The 24533-nt window shown below is 38.3% G+C and overlaps 1 protein-coding gene across 3 annotated transcripts in view; it reads right to left on the minus strand.

Annotated features, from left to right (window-relative positions):
* Positions 1–24533, minus strand: part of cu (NADP/NADPH phosphatase nocturnin) — a 64479-nt gene that overhangs the window by 30536 nt on the left and 9410 nt on the right. Inside the window, exon 2 of one of the 3 annotated variants that reach the window (XM_089249632.1) lies at positions 17335–17486. The exons of 1 other annotated variant lie outside the window; for it this stretch is intronic. Coding sequence is in view for 1 of the 2 variants with exons in the window: in XM_089249628.1 (XP_089105754.1) it covers positions 2687–2751 (65 nt within the window). In the remaining variant the exon portion in view is untranslated. Of the gene's footprint in view, positions 1–2686; positions 2982–17334; positions 17487–24533 lie in introns of those variants that run through there. One more of the 3 variants, XM_089249628.1, reaches the window with a different exon arrangement.

The following is a 24533-nucleotide window of genomic DNA, read 5'->3' on the forward strand; positions in this document are numbered from 1 at the left end:
TAACGGAAATTTACCATGATATGGTTGCAATCGAGAAACCATTGTTGCAATTTGTGTGCAGGATTTTATCTATAGTATTAATGCACATACACAGTGGTAGTGAACACATTTGAATCGAATTAGGGCTTGAAAGATTCCAAGCACCAGGTGCTCTGTACTAAAAAAATGGCGCTGGTGCATATAATACTTTACATAAATGGTAACTGAATTAGAGTTCGGAGACAACTCAAAATTTTCGGGAAAAAACGTAATAAATTTACAGGGTAAGCGCGTTTTACCCCCATTGATCCTGTTTTTCCCCCAACCTTCTTCCGTTTTCTGAATTTAAATACCTTAGCAAATACAGCACTTATAAACATGGAATTTTTTTTTTTTTGTTCGTCCCAGGAGAGACAGGAAAACAACTTTCTAACCGGATTTTTGAGCGCAGATTCGATATAAAAATTAGTTTTCTACGGACAAATACACAATAATACGGACAACCAATCAATATTACGAATATGTAACCAAGACTCCAGTACGGACACGCACCCTGTCCGCAAGTTTAAACGCGAATACGTCTTTTAAACCCCGTTACAGCGCAAGGAGATATATTTTGTCTGGTAATTAAACCTGTAAAAGTTTGCTTAGGGGGTATTGTGTAAATTGTCTCAACAAGATCTATGTTCATCTTACACATCCCAAGACAGCGTGAAATAATTCCGTTACGAATCAGGGCAGCGTAGGCTACCTGGTACTCGAACGGCAAAAGGTATCAAAACCTGAGTGACATCATCAGATTGGTATTTTTGATACCTATCTGATAATACTATTGAATGTTTCATTTTTTTCAGATGTAAGCCTTTAAAAGCATTTCGTTACGCAAATTTTTGGTGATGCACCAGGTATCTGCAAGTGATTTAAAAAACGTCAAAAGTTTATTTTTTTTCATAATTACACAACCCCGTTGCAACGTGAATCACTTGAATCTGTGGTCCGTACGTTGTTTGAATGCTTTTTCTAATTGGAAGTGTGCCTCTATCATCAACGGTTAGCCATTAATTTGTGGTTCGTGCTGCTAGCTATTCACCGGGTGTATGGCAAATGTATGTCAAGAAACCCATGATATAAAACTCTTTTTATTTTAAAGTGCATCTTTTAGTGTCATTCCAGTAGAAAATACAGCCGCTGTACGGACATGTGGGCATCGTGCTGGATTCTCGTTGTATGGATACAGGCTGGAACCCCGTTGACGTACAGTAGTGGTTGGTTGACATTGGTTTTCTGCAGTTTCCCAACTTCGAGGGGCGGATGCGCGAGTCGATCTCCCATTTGAAAAAGTCTCTCCGCAGAGACCAGGCAGACCTACAACACGGTGCTTACAAAACATGCAAGTTCAAGCATTTACCAATTTTACTTCAAAATGTGGGGCACAAGCAAGAAAACGAAACAAGCGTAACTCAATACAATACTTTTCCACCTCGAGAGAGTTGATTCCTTGCCATTTTTTTAAAAAAATGCCGAATTTTTACCAGCTCACAAATTTATGAACTTTGCGTCAAATTAAGGAATTGGAAATAAAATACAAGGTAATAACAATTTAACTTTGTTACGCAAGATTTTATCAGTTTATTGACAACAGTAAAATCAATTCAAACTGTATATTTTGTCCTTCATTAAACATTTTAACTAATAAGGAAAATCCACTGTAATTAATTAATTTGCTGTGCTGATGTATTTTTTCAATTAAAACTACACTAACCGCTATTATTTACATGCGTATGTGTAACAAAAACATTGCGTTTACACAGTTATGGCTGCATTTGGAACAATGGTTTAAAAAGCAACAAACAATTTTCAAACGCGTTTTTTGGAGATTCATTTTTTTTTTCTCGTTACTTTATTCCACGTGCAACCAAATTTCTCAAAACCTACGCAAGATATTCTCATGGAATTTTTCGACAGCGTTCCAGATAACATTAGCTATACAGTGATCTTGGCTATATGTTCTGAATTCATTATTTTACAGCTGTTTGAATAGAAAAATTTTTTTTTTTTGTCAAAATTCTTGTATTGTTTCGCGGAAACTGTCATAACTCAGGGAATATTTTGTGTTCCTTAAAAATTTTAGTTCATTGCACGGATAACAGTCATAGCACAACATACAGTAACCAAACCTATTCGAATACATCCTGTAGTTTTCAGTATACAATGTCTGGCGTAAGTGTTGAAAATGCTAATTTCGATAACATAATATAAAACATCTCGAAATTTTTCAGAAATTTCACTGGATTTCCTCGCTCTATCCAGTATTATGACTAAAACCCACACATTTTGTAAAACCACACTGTTTTAAAAAAAAAAAAGAAGTCCCCACACCTAGTCAGTAGCCTTGATTTTCCAAAAACAAAACGATCTAAGTTCATGAGTAATCAATATCTGATATTGATATCAAAAAATAACAATAATAATAATGACATGAATGTCGCTCTCCACTTGTTAATACAAGATATACGGAAGACTGGATGTTGTGAAGATATTTATTATTTTAGATGTTAATTTTTCAAGGAAGGAAAAAACTCATCTCTGCCTCTACCGGGAGTAATAATAAATAATACCTAATAAGTCTACCTAAGTAATAAATATCTTCACAACATCCAGTCTTCCGTATATCTTGAATAATAATAATATTTAACGAATTATTTACCTCACAAGATACTGAAGAAGCGCTTTCTTCGAGCTCACGTCCATGTTCGGAGCGGGATCAGCCATAATGGTCAGTCAACAAACAGCTGCGTGTTGTTTTTTTTTTTAACTCACGAGCAAGTAAATAACTTCGAGTATTTTGGAAACAGTAAAAATGTGGACGGCGAAACGTAAAAGAAGGACTTCACTCACGGAATCGAACTTATTCGTGATCGAAACTCGTTCTGTATTGAGCCGAGCAACACAACGAACTCGAGAGCAGCGACAGCATCTTTTATTTATAAAAATGGAAAAACAAACCATTGACAGAGCAAAGCCTTTAAATAAAATAAAAAAAGGAACAAAGTACCGGTTTTATTATTATATTACTCTTTTTTTTTTTGTAAATGACTCAGTCAACGAGATAACTTTCTCGGCCAATCACCAAAAAGGCATCGCCCACTGAACCCGCCAATTGCCTTTCAAGGTTAGGATCCAAAATGCGGTGAAGAAAACTTGGACGTGCACGTGGTTGTGTGATATTATTATTTATTTTTTATTAGTATTATAGGAAGAATTAGGGGATAGACAAGAAGAGAATGACACGCACAACGATGATAACAATTATTGTTTACAATAATAATTATTGGTGCTGCTGCTGTTGTTGTTGGTTGGGATGATGGCCGCAAACGCGGAGAGCTTTCGTTGATTTTGACGTATGAGAATGTGTTTGAAGAGAGGCATTGAATACCAATGATTGCATTCTGATGTATGGTATTTAATGCTTAACAATTAAGAGTTATCGAGATATTTTGCAAAACAAACTGCAAATATGCAAATCCAGGGAATGATTGGAATGCTCGTCACATTGGAATTAATTGATAAGCAAAGTTCTTCTCGATGTTTATTCGTTTCGTATTTCCAAAATATATCTTGTTTTGTGTTGTCCTGTATTTCAGTTTATAGTGAAAGAATTAATTGAATTTTTTATGATCGAGAAAATGGGTAATAGAATTACTAATTCTTCTTACTCTCTGACTAATAAATATGGGAGCAAAAAATTATTGTTCAGTGTTGTAAATAATGTCAGTGAGGCAAAGATTATGTTCCTGATTCGACAGATGGTGCGAGCGTTTACAATCGAATTTTGAAAAGTTTATTTCATGAAGGTATTAAAAAATCTTGACAAATCAAGAAAATTTAAGAAATGACTGAAGTTAGGTGGAAATTTAATAAAATTCAGAAAAAATAATAAATAAAAGAAGAAAAAATTATAAATAAAAGAAGAAAAAATAAAATTAGAAAAAATAATGAATAAAATTGGAAGAAATAATGAATAAAGGAAACAGTTATTTTCCGGATATTATGCTGAGGTGAGCTCGGAAAGAAAAGTCATCACGTCTCCGCCGGGACTCGAACCCAGGCTCACTTGCATACCGGGCAAGCATGCTACCATCTACACCACTGGAGACACATGAATCTGCCTTCCAAATTTCACGCACTGTGTCGTGAGGCGCTGAAGTAGAGGCATTAGTAGCCTCTCTTAACTTCAGGAAATGGCCCCCGGGTGGGACGGTTTAGAGAGATATAGATGGCTTTTTTCTCAGCCATCTCGGTGTAGATGGTAGCATGCTTGCCCGGTATGCAAGAGGGCCTGGGTTCGAGTCCCGGCGGAGACGTGATGACTTTTCTTTCCGAGCTCACCTCAGCATAATATCCGGAAAATAACTGTTTCCTTGATATCTCTGGCTGAGAAAAAAGCCATCTATATCTCTATAATGAATAAAATTAGAAAAAATAATGAATAAAATTGGAAGAAATAATGAATAAAATTGGAAGAAATAATGAATAAAATTGGAAGAAATAATGAATAAAATTGGAAGAAATAATGAATAAAATTGGAAGAAATAATGAATAAAATTGGAAGAAATAATGAATAAAATTGGAAGAAATAATGAATAAAATTGGAAGAAATAATGAATAAAATTAGGGAAAACTGAATTCAATCAGGGAAAAAATTGAATACAATCATAAAAAAATGTATGACCCAAAATTCAAAAAAAAAAAATTGATAAAAATTAAAAGAAGTATGTTGAAATTAGAAAAAGAAAGGAATAAAAATTAGACAGAAGTGATTATAAATCACAGGAAATTCAATAAAAATTGAAAAAATATAAAGTCATTAAATTTCCACAACAGAACGTTTCGTAAAACCAAAACCAAAAAAAGGGATAAAAATTGAAGGAAAAAAAATATCTAAAAAAAATGAGAATTTAATTATATCAAAACAATTAATTGAAATCATAAAAAACAAATAACTTTTTCAAAAAAAAAAAAAAAATACAGTAAGTAAATTTGTTTCAAAAAATCGTACAATAAAATAATAATAATACTCAGAATTGTCTGCTCGGAATCGTATCGAATTACGCAACAAAATCTTACGTAACAGTCAATCGATCCAAATTTTTCTTCGCAACCAAAAACAAAAGTGTTGTTTTCCACGATCAGTTTGTCACGTGATGTTCACGTGACACCAGGGATCCAATCATTTAACATTTTGAGACTTTTTGGGATCATTGTCAATCGCCGCCAAAACCTTCACGACTTATTCGTCACATTCAGAGCTAACAACAATATATTAGACCATTTCCGCCGTCCACGCCGTTGCGCAGTGTTGTTATTCGTTTTCATAGACCGTGGTAGCTCCCTTTCATAACATGGGGTGAATCATGGCACGAGAATTAGCATATTCGCCCGTTATGGGCATCAATCGTCCCACAATTGGACCACAATTCACCAGTTAATAAAAACTATAGGAAAAGACTACGTCGCTTCATATCTAGAAATAAGACGCCACAAAAAGACGGAATCCTCTCAATTCTTCTCCGTCTGTACAAATATTTTTAACAAATGTCAAAAAGGGCATTTTAAGAAAATCATCGCACAGGGACATACGCATCTATTTTTATTATAAATAATGGGAGTCGATATTCCATGAATAAATTTCTCTCGCAATGTGTATGCTACTGCCAAAGCCCGAAGTGCAGTCAATTCGCGAAGTGGCCGAGAGGTTTGTCCAAAGTCCGATTTTCATTAATGATTCGGGCTCTGTGCGGCCGATTCGTGAAGTGGCCAGAGGTCCCTAGCCAAAGTCCGATGTGCTGATGTAAGATGGTCCGGCGTATATAGGTGCCAAATCCATTTTTTTTTCATCCCCCAGCATGTGATGCATGGCTATATATATAGTTGATGTATTTCAGGGGTTCTTAACCTATGGGCCATGACCCAAACTTTGAACGACCGATCACGGAAGCCCCCTCCGACCAGTTTGGGTCACGGCACACAGGTTAAGAACCCCTGAATTGAACGACCCATCTCGGAAACCCCCGGCGACCAAATCCACTTACAGCGACTCTTCAGTTGCGAGTCCCGACCCAGACTTAATTCGCAGAGGCATCGGGGGATTATGTCCATGTTATCTATACACTCCATCCAACCGCAGTCACGATGCGGTACTAAATTTTGTTGTTTTTTTTTTTGTTTTTTTAATTTGACACAAAACTTTTCGTCTATATTATTATATAGAAACGGTTTTTTCTCTCAGATTTCTCTTTTCCTTATCTCATCTTATAGACATAGGCGGAGATATGGGGGGGCGGCCCTCCAGTGTCAAAGGTAAAGCCGATCTGATGTATTTGCATATACAGGGTGGCCAAAAAGTCCACAGAAACTTCTTTAAAAATTCATAAAAACTGGAAAAATAACCGAAATAAAAAACGGTTTGCGGGGTTACCATCGCTTCCCCCCCCCCCAGTGTTGAGGTTAAAGCCGAATGATCTAATGTATTATCGTATTTCGTATATATGAGCTGGCATCATCATGCCCCCCCCCCAGACTTTCAAGTCTATCTCCGCCTATGCGCAGGGGCTTCCGAGAAGGGCCGTACGAATCTACTTATACAAATATAAATACAACGCCACAACAGGCAAATTGCCCAACGAGGTGGCTGACTTAAGAACATCATGGATCCCCGAGCCATTTTTTGGCACACCTAAGGCCTCTTGAGCTATGGAACAAACAGTCCCATGGGCCACAAAACTGATCTTGCTAATTATCTTAGGTCTTGGCTGAGAAATGTGAAGAACCCCAGCTGTATTGGATTAGACCCGTAAGCATAGGCGGAGATAGACTTGAAAGTCTGGAGGGAACGATGATTGCTGTGGGGGGGGGGGGCATGATGATGTCAATACATATACAGGATGGGCAAAATGTCAGTAGAAACTTTAAAAAATGAATAAGAAGTCTGAAAAAATAACCGAAATAGAAAACGGTTAGGCAGGGTTAGCATCGCTAGGTCAAGGGAATTTTTTTAAGACAAAAAAACAGCCGATAGGTGGCGCTAGTACGAGCGACTTCGATGGAAATATGTAAATGATCCACAACCGTTGTAAACTGTGTATGTGTACCTGCTGAACTCTGCCGTTGCTGGATTTGTGAATCGCCTGCAATGTGTTATCTCCTGTGGTGATGGTGGTCATGTCAAACACATACTGCTGTAATAAACGATTTGAACCCATCCTGCTCGTTATTTGCGTATCTTCTCTTTGACTTGTGTATGTCAGCGCCACCTATTGGCTGTTTTTTGAGTGGTTTTTTTTCCTGTCAAATCCTTGTGATCTCGCGATGCTAACCCTGCAAACCGTTTTTCATTTCGGTTATTTTTCCGGTTTTTATGAATTTTTAAAGTTTTTACGGACTCCCCCCCCCCGTATATGCAAATACATCAGATCAGTCGGCTTTACCTTTAACAATGGAGGGCCCCTCGCCCTATACCTCCGCCCATGTCTATAAGACGTGAGCAGAAAAAGAGAAATCTGAGAGAAAAAAAAACTTTTATATAATGGGGTGCTATAGATAACGTGGGCATAATTATCACGAAAAAATACGCTAACTTGGCGATGACCCCGCATCAAGTCTCTTGTTATCGACTTTGGCCGGGGGGATATCCGGCCACTTCACGATCTGATTGGCCAAAGCCTGAAATTCGGATATTTGCCGGATAAATATTCAACGAAATTAACCAGTTCACGAACTTGCCAATTTCGGACTCTGGCAGTAACATATGTAACCATAAATAGTCAAAAAGTAACAAAATTATAACCGTGTTTGCAAAGTATATATTAAGTAAACGAAATTGACGCCATCATCATCATCATCATTACCATTTTAGAAATTCAGTCCACGTGACATCATGGGATGAACATGAGAAGGTGTTGACTAGTTACTCAAAAAGATCAACGTCATCATCGTAAGTTAATCATCATTTTTCTCTTAATTATTTACTTTTTTTCCGAAGAAAAACACAAATTAGTGTCATTGAAACGTCTTAACGTCATCCGGAGGAACTCGCTAATAAGGCGTCGCCTCTGCGATTTTTTCATGCTCATCCTTCGATTCTTCTTTTTTGTGTCTTAACACACATTTGAACCGGAAAGGATGAAAGTCACTAACATCGGCCATTTGTAAACAATTAAGATGAAATCATTAATTTAGACTAGAGATTTATTCGGATTATTACGTAGGCATACATAACATAAACACATGGTGATTAACTTATTCTTCTATAAATCCATATACAATACCAAAATACGTACTATATTAACATCGAATTACGGGACTAACTTATATTTTCAACTATTTGTTCGACTTTTTCAAATTAGGCCGAGATTACACTATAAAAGTTTGATAAAAGGTCCTTTTATAAAACTCGAAAAATGCTAAGATCATCGGTTGCATTTTTTAGAATGCAACCAATAATCGTATTAGGGTATCCGACTACCTTTCTTGTCACTTTTCTTTAAAATGGTTCTGGAGTGAACTTTAAATACATTTTTTGATAGAAAGTGTCTTGAAATGGTGAAAACAGTGACAAATTTTAGTCTGCCTATGACAATGTCTATGAAAAGGTCGTTTTTATGTCAAATTTTAGGTGAAATTCACATGATATTCGAAACACGATTGCAAAAAAATGTTTTAATGAAATTCTTTGTGATTTTCACAGTGCATTTAGCTAGTAATGTTGCAGGTTATGAACCAAAATTTAAAGGATTGCGTGATATGCTCATAAGTTACACCCAAATACGTTTATGTACGTGTGAATATTTTGAAATTTCATCCTACATTTCGTCTATAAAACACTGCAATTCAAAGCAAAAAACATATGTGATAGATCTTAGATTTTGATTCATAACCTCAACAATGTATAGCAAAATATCACATTAAAATTTCGTAATGATGCAATGGATAGAATTTTACAAATCATGTCAGAAAGTCAAGTAAAATGTCAAAAATAGCGTTCTTCGTAAAACACGTTTGAAGTCTTTATTCGCGAATTACTTGTATGTAAAAACGCAACACTAAAGTGAACGCAACTTTGATTGTATAAGAATCATATAAACAAAACAAGGCCTGTTTTAGAATCACAACAAATAGGGCATTTATAAAAAATGAAAAAATTGAAATCTATATTTTCTTCCAAAATGACGTTTTCAACGTAGTCGGATACCTTAATGGCATTTTTCAAGTTTTATAAAAGTACTTTTATCAAACTTTTATAGTGTAATCCCGGACTTTGACATATTTTTTGACTTTCTGGGAGACTCCAACCGGTATATATTGCATATGTTACTCCCAATGCCGGAAATTGTCCAATTCGCCTTTTGCATCCACAGATTGTTTCAAATTTAGTTTCTTTCCTCGAACAATAACCGACTGGAACAACCTCCCGTCAAGCATTATTGTTTGTACAACAGTTTCTGATTTCCTTTGTAATATCAATTCGTCTCTGTCAAACTTCACCACCCCATTCCTTTGACCTCGGCCAAGCAATATTGTAAAAATAAATCGATGCCGGTCCGCGAAATTTTTCACTTAATTTCACCGATGCGCAAATATTGAAAGGTTGTAGAGCAGTGTTCTAAACAACGCGAGAAAACTTTTTGAGAATAAAACCAATTTAGTCTCAGGTCCACTAGATGCTTTTCCTCACCCGGAGCAAGCATGCGTTTTGGCGTCCATGTAGTTACGTAGAAGAAGCAGTTAAAGGGTTAATTCGATGCCCTCTCTTGTGCAGCGAATGGGGCATCAGACCCACCGGTTATCATCTACCCCCAGTGCAAACTCTAATTATTCTGTGTTAACTCTTCTGGCATTCTTCTGAAAATCGAACTAGACTGACCATATATATATATCATTGAGAAAAATACGAGATATCGAGTACCTAAAAATGGAAGATCATTAATATTTGACAAAAATAAATGAACAATTATCGCTAAAATCGATGGAACATCACAAATCTCGGAAAAGAACCAAAATACTGAGATTTGTAATGAGCCCGTATTTTGTTTCCTGCGTGAAAAAAACGTTAAACCTCACATATATGAGAGACGAAAACTTATTTCCACACTCATAATTACAGCAAATGTAATTTATAATTTTTGAAAATTGTCTTCATCGACGATTTCGGTTGAGATTACTAATTCGAGTAATCTTCATTTTTTTAACACGTTTCCATAAATTCTGTAACTATGTAAGGTTTTTTTTCATCGACCGGTCACTGCAAAAAGGTTCGAGGGCCCGCAGGCCATGCGTTAAAGCCGTCTGTTTTACACTACACACCCAACAACACTTCATTTATCCATCACGAATCGGTATAACAATACAGAATCTCGAAATAATACACGTGAATCTCCAATAAAATCTGATAAGTTCAGACATTCACGTGCGTTGATATGAATGTAACTCCATATTTATCACCGAAATACGCATTGACGATGAAAAAAAAAACGAACAGAGCGATTAAAGGCGTGGGTTTCTCCCACAATGAAATATCATCCTTGGGTAACAATAATTAATTCACGCAAGGCTTTGAGGGCATTCGTTCTCCAAAACCGAAAATGGATTTCACTCTCATTGCATACAGGTTACTTTATTTACTCACAATGACGTTTCGTGGCAAGAAACACAAAACTCGTTTGTTTGGAAACAAGACGAAAGAAATAATACACGCCAGTAATTAGAACCAAGAAACAAATTAATGCAAATCAAAGGAGATGGGGGGAGAAAAGAAGACAAGCGGGAAATAAAATAATATACAATATAATTTAAAGAAGAGGGAAAACTACGAGAACAAAAAATACACAAAAATTACAGACTCGGCTCAAGATGGAAACAACAACGAATAAACAATTACAAGAAGGCGCCTGGCGTCGAGAATAGAAAAAAATAAAATCAAGATGGCCGGCGCCACTAAAGTGGTCAGACCCCAATCACCGACGGACGCTCCTTTTCTATTTCTAAGTTCAACAAACTCTTATTATACATTATGTTACTACAGGTTTAGTTGGCAATGTTCCAATTAATAATAATAATCAAAAGAGTGTTTGTTTGTTTTTTTTTTATGGTTTTCTTTTGGTTAAGGGTTGAAAAATAGTTGATGGCTGAAGAAGGTATATAACTGAATATAATGAGGCCTAAGACCCCGTTCTCATGTAATAACATTACTGGTCTGGACGCCATCGGTGCTGGTTCGCAATCCAATCAAGTTTGTCGATTAGGAATCATCGATGTTTGGATCCACTTCATTCATTGTTTGTTGATCACGCTGATTTGGATACGTTATTGTGGTATAGCTTGTGAATTGTTGAAAGATTGGGGCATCGTCGTGGGAATTCTTGCCGTATCCCGGGTAGAAGTCCGGCTGACGTCCCGGTTTGAGCAACCTGTCTAGTATCCTGGCCGAAGTTTCGAATTGTTCTGATGAGCATGATATATGGCAATATGCGAATATCAAGGAAACACATTTTCTGGATATTATGCTGAAGCGAACTCAGAAAGAAAAGTCATCTTGCCTCCGCCGGGACTTTAACCCAGGCTGCCTTGCATACCAGGCAAGCATGCTACCATCTCCAGGAAAAACGATTTGCACAGTTTTAGTGATTCTGATATGCCGCCACACAGTCCCAGAACACTACCGCTCAACGGCTTCAATACCGGACATCTGCAAATCTCTCCCCCCCCCCCTAATATTACCAAGTCGGTCTATTACACTTACTGGACATAGCCAACTTAAGGTAAATATTGCGAGTTGGCGAAAAACATTATCACCAAATTATTCGTACATTGAGATAGGCGGCTAAGGAAAAATCCACCTATTTCTCAGCAGGATATTATGCTGAAGTGAACTCGGGAAAAAAAGTCATCTTGTCTCCACCAAGACTCCAACCCAGGCCTCTTGCATACCGGGCAAGCGTACCATCTGCACCACTGAAGTCACGACCCTGCCTTCCTTATTTATTTCACGCACTGCGGCGTGAGGCGCTGAAGTAGAGACATTAGTAGCCTCTCTAAAAAGCCACCTGTCTCTGTCTACCGTCCTATATGGGTACTATTTCCTTAAGAGACGCTCTACTTCAGTGCCTCACTCCACAGTGCGTGAAATAAATAAGGAAGCTAGGGTCGTGTCTCCAGTGGTGTAGATGGTAGTACGCTTGCCCGGTATGCAAGAGGGCCTGGGAGTCCCGGTGGAGACAAGATGACTTTTCTTCCCGAGTTCACTTCAGCATAATATCCTGCTGAGAAATAGGCGGCTTTTTCCTCAGCCGCCTATTTCACTGTACGAATAATTTGGTGATAACCTTTTTTTTCGCAAACTCGTAATATTTGCATAAAGATGGCTATATTCGACAAGCGTGATAGACCGACTTGGTAATATTAGGGGGGATATCCCAGTATTGAAGCCGGGGCCCGAGTGGCACCCCCCCCCCCCCGCGTGGTAAGATGCTCGGTCCATCACGGTCCATGGGTTCGAATCCGGGCATAGAACGTTAGAAGCAAGTTCTTTACCTACCGAACCTGGGGTGACCACCGATGGATGGAGCCTTCATTTCCCACCCAACTCCTCTGGTTAGAAATTGCCGTATGGCGATATATGGCCGGAGTTGGTGAGCGGTAAAGCAGTATTGAAGCCGCTGAGCGATGGTGTAGGCATCGTGCTGTACTCTTGTTGTGCTGCGGTTTTTCCAGCTTCGAGGCGCGAGCCGGTCTCCCATTTAAAGAAGTCTCTCCGCAGAGAGCAAACCGACCTACAACACGATACTCATATAACATGAAAATTCAAGCATTTCCATCTTTAGTTCAGAAAATGAAAGATGGTGGATTTCATTCAGAATGAATTCAGAAATGGCAGCATGAACACAAAACAAGCGCAACTCGACAACATAATGCATCAGCCATGTATTAGCTCAACCTTGTCACGCACACACTCCGAACATACATTCCGGCATGAGCAGATTCGTTAGAAATTCCATAGAGAAATGTGTACGAGGTACATGAACGGTCAAGTAGTAGTTGTTGTTGTTGTTGTACTCTCGTCGTGAAGATCCACGTCCGCGGCACTATGGCGGTAGTGAGTCGGAGCACTTCAGAAATGGCAATTTCGTAAAAAAATAAATAATCTTCACCTCTGCTTTATGTGTGAGGCTACTTCATAGACATGGCCTTAACGCCTCAAAATTAAAAATTGATATGTCTTTAAACGGTATCTCGTTAAAGTGGAGACAGGTGGGAACATGGAAGCATCAGTTATGCACACCCTGTATATATTTCGCATCAAATTTATTTCCGTGACGTTACGCCAACATTCTGGGTACGCACCTGGTTCGGCCAAGCCGTGTGATTTAGAAAACCAAAATCCTGAAAATAGCAATTATAGCCTTCAAAACAGAATATTCAGACAAAGATCCCCAGCACCATGTGAGACTGAATGCGCAGAAATAGATGGGAGGGCTTGCACCGGTTTACCTTCGAAGATGACTGAGAGTGAAAGTTGCACAAGTGGTGACGGGGAGCTTACGAAATAATGCATTGAGGAGAGACGCCATTGCGCAAAGATCATGAATGAAAACTATTCTGTGAGTACTAATTTCTGATGTAAGGCGTACAGAAAAAGGAAAAAGAATGGGAAATATGTCAATAGCGAACTGCAAGATTTGGCAAAACTTGGCAACACTTTGATTTCTGTAATGTGGCGTATTGATCGATTGCTATCGCGTGACCTCCATGTGATGAATGAAATGCCTGAGACGAAAGTCTTTCGAAATCAGCGCGTTTATAACCGACTGGATGTTATGAAAAACGATACCATCTACCGGTAAGAAATTATTATTATTATTATTATTTTGAATTTGTTAGTTGGTCTTTCGGTAGATGGCAGCAGTCGTGAGGACTTCGTGCTGGTCTCTCATCCTGAAGATAAAGGTTCGAGCCTCGTTGACACACACAATGTTGAGCGGCTGAAGCTGGTTTTCTAACTTCGAGGTGGGAATGCGAGCCGGTCTCCCATTTAAAAAAATCGCTCCTCAGACAGCAGGCAGACATTCAACATGATACTTACACAACATGAAAATTCAATCATTTAGCCTCTACACTTTAAAATATGGAAGATCAACAAGAACACGAAACAAGCACAACCCTAACAACATAAATGCATTAGGGATCACGCACATGCACACCCAACACGTTTCTGCATGTAACCGGGTCATTAGAAATTCCTCAGAGGAATGTGTACGAGTTTCATGTAGTACTGTAGTTACGTATTGAAGTTTGAATACCATATTTTTAAAGGCCACGTCGTACTTTTCAAACTTGGATAGTTTACGGAAAATTCACCGCCAACAATTCACCACCATGCAATTCACCGCTAGGAAAATTCACCAACAACAATTCACCGACGACAGTTCTATGCGAGTCAGTTAGCGAGGGAATGAGCGATTGAGTTACTGAGTGAGTGACCCCGTGAGTGAGTGAGTCAGTGAGCGAGTGGGTTACTGATTCAATAAGCGAGTAAGTCAGTCCGTGCGTGAGTGAGCGATCTAGTGAGTGAGTGATCTATTCAGTGAGTAAGTGCCATATGCTAAAGGAAAAGTTTAAATAATGACTTTATGAGAAGAAATTCAGATGATACGGATTGCTGTATTTTTGAAATATATGAATCCATATTTATTGTGGGCATCTTTTTCTCGCTGGGCATTTTGCCTGTTGTGGCCTTGTATTTGAATAAATTGCAAATTGCTGTTGCCCAATACAAGATAGTATATTCAAAAAAATTCCATTAACTCTGTTTTACTCAGAAACTTCTAATTTCGCTGAATTGCTAGTCAGTGAATTTTCCTAGCGGTGAATTGCATGGCTGTGAATTGTTGGTCGGTGAATTTTCCTAGCGGTGAATTGTTGTCGGTGAATTGCTGGCGGTGAATTTTCCGGACACGGTGTACGAGTTTCATGTAGTACTGTAGTTACGTATTGAAGTTTGAACACCATATTTTTAAAGGCCACGTCGTACTTTTCAAACTTGGATTGATTTGACGTGTAACTACTTGTCCCTTCATTCCCACAATCAAAAGAATGGGGCCATCTTAATAAGTATAGGAGGGGCGAGCATTTCGGGGGGGGGGGGTCTCTCTGGCACCTAAATTAATAAAAACATTAGATATCCGCATCCAAAAAAGTTTACGCCATTTTATAAAAATTGAAAATTGATGATATAAATAATGACTGCCGGCCATGAAAGCCTCAAATGATAGAAATAATTAAATAATTTATGAATTTGTGCATACGAAGCCAAAAATTTACATGTAGAACAAAAAAATCTACATGTAGATTGCATTTTACATTCGAACGCAAACTGTCCATTCCCCCCCCCCCAGCCAAAAACCTGTAATAAGCCATATCGCTATTGTTTCACTCCAAACATGCGCAGGAAAACCAATTTAGACCAGACACGACTCGAAAATATGATTGTCGGACTGAAGGTAGATGCACCAAATACTGCCACGAGGCAAAAAAACACATGGGATTAAACTAAGAAAAATCTTACAGCAGCAGCAGGCACTTCGTAATTGCCAACGCGTTAAATAGCCACTTGGCCTTACATAAAATCAAAAAAGACTGAAAGAAAAAGAAATAGAGTTTCGTGAAAGTGATAATTTTTAATGTGGAGCTCGAATCAAACACGTGTCACCAGACCCGTCCTTCGGGCATCCGGAAGGCGGGACGCTATCCAAACGCGCCATAAAATCCGTAATCCTAGATCGAGCCCGCAGTAACATGGTCGTCGTGATCAAGGCGTAGTTGGAGGTGACCTGGCAGCTGAAACTGAAGACGAGAGCCAACGCGAAAGAGACCGGCGACAGCTCGGACGAATCGACAACCATCAGCTCTGCCATCGCGAACATCGAGATGCCAACGCAGAACTTGAGGACCTCCCAGTAGAGACGCGAACAGACCCTCTTCTTCACGTGGTTCAGTTCGTCGAGCGTGAACTGCAACGGGTCGAGTTCCGGCTGGTTGTCATCATCGTCCTCAACGAGGAACATTTCCTCGTTTGAGAACCTGGACAAGTTGTCGCCGTCCGGACCAAAGCGTTGGGCCACCATCTACAAACCCAACTCCGAACTTAAATACCTAGACTCGATACTCGCTGCTATTCGATGGATGAAAAGTTTCTACTGGTGACTTCTTAATCACTTGATGCAGCTTCGTTCTCGAATCGGCAACAGAGTTCCAATGAACAACAGTGGGTCATGGGCCACTGTTAGAAAGCAAGAAAACTATCAGGGTTCTTCACAATTTCTCTACAAAATTAAACCTATCCATACCATGTATCGAATCGAAGCCGTTTCCATACCCTTCAAAATGTTATTAATAAGTTCCCATGATTTGGTGTCAATTTATACAATGCAAAATCCGGATACGTTGGTTTTTCTGGAGGTTTTTGAATTAATCCTTTAAGCGGCACAGCAGAAATCAATCACTAAATCCCGTCAAAATGTCATTTAATGAAAAAGGCTCCCTTCCGATTTTCAACTGGTGCAAACTTAGGGGTATAGGGGAAAGTGTTCCATTGAGAAATCAACTTTACAAAATATCTGGGCTTGTTAATGCCAAAATAAGAGACCTTCAAGGAGGCGAGATATCTCGTCAATGTCACTTAAAGGGTGAAAAAAAAACTTGCGGTTGATTCAGACTTTTTTTTTTTAGAGAAAGGGACATTCTGGAGATTAATGTCGAGAGCAACTTCAAAGAAAAGTAGGTAGTCTTCGTTGGGAGTCGTACACTCATCCCCTTGTAATCCGGGCAAGCGTAATAACCCATATTACCACGGAGACACGGATGGGATCACACATGCAGGTTCGGGGCCGTTATTTTATTGGCATAAGGGGTCTGTGACCTCCCTCTTATTGGCGCCGGGGGTTCGTAATCGTTATCGTCTGATTGGCACAAGGGACCCGTGACATTCATCTTATTGAAACATGGGGGTTCGTGGGTCCAGGGCTGGACAAATCTCCCAAAATTTACATGCTCGATCGGCCATGTAAATAGAAGCCCGAATCAATATTTAATTTAAAATATATCAATTGATTTGCTTGAAAAATTTTTTTAAAACAAATTGATTTACGAAAGTCGTGGAGAGTGACATCTTCGGAAAAATTGATTTAATTTGCTTAAAAACATTGGAAGTGATAATTTTTTTCTTTAAATAGAAATTTCGAAAAAACTATGAAAATGAGTGAGGAATGCGGACACAAATTCAAAACCTAAAATTAGTCAAACCGCTAATTGTAATTTTCCACGCTGTTGACGTCCAAAAGGAATCACCAAGTCCCAATTCACCTCACTCATAGAATCATAGTACGGGACCGGACGGCAGACACGGGCCTAGTATAGGGTAGTTAGATCATGCGACTGAGAAACCGGAACAAATCCTGATAAAAAAAACCGGTACATAGTGAATATTCACTGATAAAACTGAGACATCTTGAGAAAAAAAATTCAAAATGTATTATATATAGTATCGAATTATAAGGCAATGGATAAAATATTGTCTTTTGGCACTAAAAGCATGTTTTACTCTGAAGAATTCAGAGTATTCTTTAACCGTTTTCATATTAAAAACAGCTGAAATTGAGTGAGAATTTTCGCGAACCGGCATAAATGGGAGAAATATTTGGGAACAGGTAAAAAAAAATTTGGATAAAATTTCCAAATTTTCTGCCATATTTCATATTTTTTCATATACTTTGCTATTATAAATACGAGTAACCGCTTTAAATTTAGGCCGAAACACATGATAATCACGACATAACATGACATGATAATCACGTCACGTCGGAGACGTGAATTCGGATTCGTGGAAATTCTGTGAAGTGAAAATTCTGTAACGGGGAATTCCTACGTCAACGAATTTCCATGACAACGTCTCTCACATGACATGAAATCACGTCAAGTCAGTGTAGTGTGTTTCTGCCCTTGCTGTACTCCGGCTGTCACCTATTGAATGAAATCAAACTATCTGTTATAATTCTCAGAATAAGATGGTTTGCGGTTTGGAATCGATGTGCAGAATGAAAATAGGCAAGATGCGGTAAAAAACATATTTTTTTTTATTCTGTATACCGGTGTAAATTTTACACTCCAAAAAATCGGTTATTATGTCTTTAGACCAGACCAAACCAGAATTGAACTTTGAGCCGATTCCCAGCCCGCGAGGGCCAACTGCCGGCATAAAAACTGGCCTTTAGAATCTCAATAGCGGAATTTTCATCCCTTTCGGACACTTTATACAGGGTAGTAAGGAAAGTCCCAGGCCACATTTTGCCGGCGAACCTTAGGCCGGATTACACTATAAAAGTTTGATAAAAGTTCGTTTATAAAACTTAAAAAATGCATCCAATAAGCGGATCAGTTAAGTTCGTTCGAATGTAATAGATGTGCTTATTGGTTACATTTTTCAAGTTTTATAAAAGTTTTGATAAAGCGCTTTGATAAAACTTGAAAAATACAACTAATAAACTGATCGGTTGCATTAGCTTGAATGTAACCGATCAGCTTATTCGTTTTATTTTTCAAGTTTTACACAAGCACTTTTACAAAACTTTTATAGTGTAATCCCGGCCTTAGAGTCATACTTCCAATTAGAAAACGTATTCAATTATCGTGTGGACCTCAGATACGTCATTCATATTGCAAGGGGTTATTAAAATAAAATAAAAATTAACGCTTTATACGGACAACCTGGGCTTAAAAACCCAATTAAAAAGGTGTTCCCATGTCTTTCCTGTGGTCAACAAAAAATTTTCACCTTACTAAGTTAAGCTGAGAAACAACATCGAAAACTAACGAACTAAGCTTCTTTCCCTTATTTATGCTGATCTTTCTCAATTTTTGAAGTCAAATATCTCCGTGAATATTACTATTAAAAACGTGAATTTTTTTTTTTTTTTTGGCCGCAGAAGAGACAGGGGAAACAACTTAGTGATTGGGTTTTTAAGGACAGGTGTCAACACAAAAAGTTAGTTGTTGTTTTTCCTTTCAATAACTATCCAACCCTCTTTCAATATGAATGACGTATTTGAGGTTCACACGTTAATTGGAGGTTTTCTAATTGGAAGTATGCCTCTAGGATACGCCAGTAAAATGTGGCCTAGAGACTTTCCTTACTACCTTGTATAATGGGGCGATATAATGTACAATGTTTTTAGAAAAATATATATTCTTACGTTTTTTTGTATGCAAACTAAGAGTTCGTTTCTCTTCTTCCGTGAATACCATTAGGATATGATACAGGGTGGGCAAAAAGTCCGTGGTCCAATGGTTTGCAGGATTTAGCATCGTTAGGTCAAGGGGAATTTTTTTGACAGGGAAAAAATAACTCAAAAACAGCCGATAGGTGGCGCTGACGTACACAACAAAAAATACGCAAATAACGAACAGAATGCCTCCAAATCATTTATTACAGCAGTATGTGTTCACCACATGAACACCACCACAGGTTCACGTAAAACAACTTCACCATCAAAGCTTTATCCTTCGCACTCAGCATCCTTGTTCGCATACACGGTTTACAACCGTGAACTGATTGTGGATTAGGAGCGCAAGTTCTTATAACCGTCTCATTTACATATTTCCGCTCAAGTCGCGCATACCAGCGCCATCTATCGGCTGTTTTGATTTATTTTTTTTCTGTCAAAAAAATACCCATGACCTAGCGATGCTAACCCTGCAAACCGTTTTTTATTTCGGTTATTTTTCGGTTCTGTATTCCGCTAGAAGTGAGATTTTCTGTTTTCCAGAACAGCCCAGCTGCATTGTATGAGAGCCCGTGATCGCACCAGGCTGCTAAATATCAGGACTGTGAAAATGAACCAAAGTACGTTGACTATGTATTTGTATCGGCTGGCAGAGAAAGCACTCCTATAAAATTTCACGCATGCGTGTAGGAACCACTTGCGTCAACGTCAATGAAAAAATAGGAAAAACGAACATGTTCATTTTTTTTTAAATCCCCGCGTCGGGTGTGCGGTCGAAAGCAATACACGCCCGGTGAAAATTTTTGCACGCCCCGCACGCATGTCGGGCAATAAATTTGAACCGTGGTCGCCATCTTATGCATACAAGGGGTCCATGGCCTTCATTCTATTGACACGGCGGAGTGGGGGGGGGGGGTTCGTTGTCATCATTCTATCGTCGCGTGGAGGTCCCTGGCCTTCATATTATCGGCACAAGGGGTCAGTAGAACCCAAAGGGGTAAAGAACCTCCGTCCTAACCAGAGAACTAGAAGAAAGAGAAAAGGGGACAAGCCAGTGTTATCCGACAGAATAATATCGAAACGTAATTTCACTAATCTTAAAAATTTTTAGGGGTAATTTTTATGGAAAACAGAAAAATATCCTTACTAAAAAAGATTATCAAAAGTTGAAGGAGTATTTTCACTCCTCACCTAAATTTGAAGGAACAAAATTGAATTTCCATGCATGAATCACACGCCGGTAGATGCGTATTGGCGAACACTGGCTCGAACCAACCAAAAAATTCATTTTTTTTTTAAATATTTCCGTAAGAAAATAAAAATTTCGAAAGAAAACCTCTTTCAAAAATGTTATTTTGATCAATTTATGTTAACTTTAATGCTTTTTGAGAATGTTGGTTACTCAGACTATCTCTGGAAGAGATTCCTTGTGCTACTCCCAGCCCCAAGCTTTTCGTGCCCATCCACAGGTTGATCCAGCTTATGGCACTAGCCCAGTGTTTCTCAAAAGTGAACATCTCGCGGCTCCTACGGGCATTGACAATCTTTGGCAGGGGCGTCGTGATGAGCTGGAGATATTTATTTGTGTGACGCTTTTTGAAGTGATTCTTTTATAAGTATAAAATATCTACCAAACTAATCTCGAGGAGAACAGCGAGTGAAAAAAAAATTGAGAACCACTATCGATAAACCCCCGTTTCAAACGCGCTCATAACGGGTGCCAAAAGATTTATAACAACACCCCCCCCCCCAAGACCGAACATATTCAGAAAGCAAATGCACGGATATTCAAGAAATGATCTCTTCTCAGTCTAGATAACCTTAAGCAGTGCGGAATTGTTAAAAGGCATATCCAAGACTCCTTGAAAAATCCTTCAATATTTATGACCGCGGAAGTTTCAATACAGAAGAAAAATCTACGCTTTTCCTGACAACACGTTGGGACCTCAAACATCGAAAAAATCTCGTTCCTAGACAAATGGAGGTTAGACAAAAAATAAATAAGAAAACTAGATTGTATTTCTTTTCCCGTCCACACATATACGAGAAGTTGCTTTAAATAAAAAACACTTTCCATCGAAACTCAAGGCCCCTTTGGCGTCTTGTATGTGTTTCACTTTCGTTCGATTTCAATGGACCTTTTTTTCCCACTCTAATCAGGTCAAGAAACATTAAGGAAAAATTCTTAAATTAGGAGAGAAGACCACTTCAAGAATACATACAATAATGTAAGAAGTAGGCGGAGGCTCGACGCATACAAGCACACAAGGAGGTCTCGACACCAGGTTTCGATTTTTTTTATTTTTGGCCGGCCATTTATACACTTGTCCTCCCTCAATTTACTCTTTTCACTTACTAATAATAGCCCTTGACCAAAACGAAATCCCGAAGGCCATAACCCAAGAATTGAATTTTCACTCTCAAAAATACTCCACCCTTTTATGAATCAATGAAGGCCGGATAAAAATGGCTGGATCTTGAAAAATACAACCCTATTCTTTAAAAGAGGCCTTGGGAAAGAAAGAGGTGTTAATTGCTCTGCGTCTGAAACGATCGGTCGGTCGATCGATCGGTCGTCCATCATCAGTTTCCAGCTGTGAATGAACTAGACCGGTGTGTACATACTCATCAACTGGTTGTGCGTATATCTATGTGACTGCCCTTCGAGTCTTGTGATGATTGCGATTGGTATCTGCGAAATGGTGGCCATTGTCTTTCCGGGAATCCGTCTCTTCCTCCATCTTTTTTCCCTATAAGAATTTCGGTAGTTCAATGTCAAGTTATGAATCAGAATCTTGCTCTGCCCTTGGAATGTATGATACCGGCAGCGTCGGCACTGTGTTTGCGCGGATGGATATCCATCCTCCCATCTCTTGAAAAACTAATTATTGTTTTTTCTAGGAATATAACTAGCTCTGTGCTGACTTATAACCACAAGTTGACCGCTTCAAAGGTCTTCAAAGGAAGGTCATAGAATATGTTTAGATATTGTGGAACATTGCTGAGCATTGTTGAATTTGAAGATAGAGAGCGGTTATCTTCTAATTGAGTATTATCCCTCGAATGAACTGTATATGAGGACTGAATAGATGGACGTTTTTCATGTTGATAACACTGACACCTTGAATTTTAACAAAAGATACTCGGTTTGACATCTAGACATGATGGTGTGCGGAGGTGTGTAGAAATTTGAGGATTTATTTATAGATTATTTGAAGGACATCGCGGTCAAAAAATGAGCAGTTGTTGTTTTCTTATTTTCGAAAAAAAATTCATTAACCCTCTATGGTCCGGTGTATATTTCAGGGCCGGACAAATCTATTACCAGAGGCATGTAAAAACTAAAAAGACCCGGCACGAATTTCGATGCTGCAAGTGCTCCTACACATATTTGTAAAACTTGACTGTAATGCTTTCTTTGGCCCCAGCCGTGATGCAAACGTGAAGTCAACGCTTTTTGCTCTATTTTCATCGTCCTTATATTTATCAGCCCGGTGCGATTATGGTCTGTCATGTACTGCGACTGGGCTGTTTAATTAATCCTGGAAAATGGAAAAACCTCACTTTCAGCGAAATAGTATATCCTAATGGTATTCATGGAAGAAAAAAAAAAAGACTTCTTACTTTGTATAAAAACATGAAAATATTTTTCCAAAAACACATTATGAATCATACGGTCCTATTATACAAGGTGTCCACTCCTATTGTCGTTGAGTGGCTATTACCTGAACCGTTGGCTTTTTAGAGACAATTTCGATTAGAAAAAATCTTTCAAATGATGTCACTCACCATCTAAAACGCCGTTCAAATGAAAAAAAATTATTAATAAAAAGTTATAAAATTTAAATTTTTATACGGTCCCACCCCCTTCGTTCTCTAATTTCCAATTCGAAATTCGTTGCCCTGTCTCACAAAAATAAATAAGCACAACGAAATATATTGTAACGGCACCTATATAGTTTCAAAGCGTTATCTCAATGGTTATGGGCTCCCGGAGGCAAAAGAGACATCTATTAACCGATATTTCGCTGTATCTGATATTCTATAAGTGGGCACAACTTATCAAAATCATCAAGTATATTCCGTAAATTGGCTGAAAATTTGATTTCTCGGTTATGAGGAACGATGAAAAGTGAAAAAATTTGACCAAAATTTATGTGTCAAATTAGAAAGTAATATTTATAGTCAAAGATAGATGACGCTAAAAACGAAATTAATATACTGTAATTTGACAGACACGATATCGAAACCAAAACTAAATAAAATTTATTCGCCAGAACAAGATTAAAAAAAAATTATTTATTAAAATTTAAAAATTTTAACTGATAATTTGATTGCATCAAATTCCTCTATAATTGAGCTCAACTGTATAAATTTCATCAAAAAATAATCATTTATAACATATAATTGTTTTCCAAAAACATATTCTTATTGTATGCAATTCATCAACGCAGAAATTAATACTATAAGTCAACAGTAGAGGACGCTGGTAAAAACATTTTTTTTCCGGCAGCACACGCATCAACACATTTTTAAAATCGCTCTTCCCAATTTCTAAACCAAATCGCACGTAATATTTACATATGACTACTCGATACTTAAATGTATTATTTGAGAAATAACGTTTCACAAAATCCCCTCCCCATCACCTACTAAGATGAAAATCAGACTGAGGGCAATTGAGACGTTGCGGGAAACACGTTGAAAATTCACACCCTTCCATTTTGAGGGCAATCGACCGAGAACCCTTCCAGAATGACTAAATTTCATGAGAAAGAAATAAATCCCATTTTCACCTCTGATTTTTCCTCTTCAAAAAAACAATATGTGGAAGCCTATTTCGTGGACATGGCCTTAACGACCCAGGATTAAAAATTGATACTTCTTTATACGGTATCTCGTTACAGTGGAGACAGGTGGGAACATTAGTTATAGACATCCTGTACGCCTTGAGCGTTCAAATTATTTCCGTGCCGTTGCGCCAACATTTTGGGTACGCACCTGGTTCGACTAAGGCAGGTGATTTAGAAAAGACGCATTTACGTTAAAATACTGAAAATAGCAACTGTAGCCTTCAAAGTGGAATATTTAGACAAAGATCCCCAGCACCATGTGAGACTGAATGCGCAAAAATAGATGGGAGGGCTTGCACCGGTTTACCTTCGAAGATGACTACTGAGAGTGAAAGTTGCACAAGTGGTGACGGGGAACTTACGAAATAAT

This window comes from Pholcus phalangioides, unplaced genomic scaffold (genome assembly GCF_987345545.1).
Source record: "Pholcus phalangioides strain wild (caught in Gottingen) unplaced genomic scaffold, Ppha-v1.0 ptg000022l_1, whole genome shotgun sequence".
In the NCBI taxonomy this organism is placed as follows: Eukaryota; Metazoa; Arthropoda; class Arachnida; order Araneae; family Pholcidae; genus Pholcus; species Pholcus phalangioides.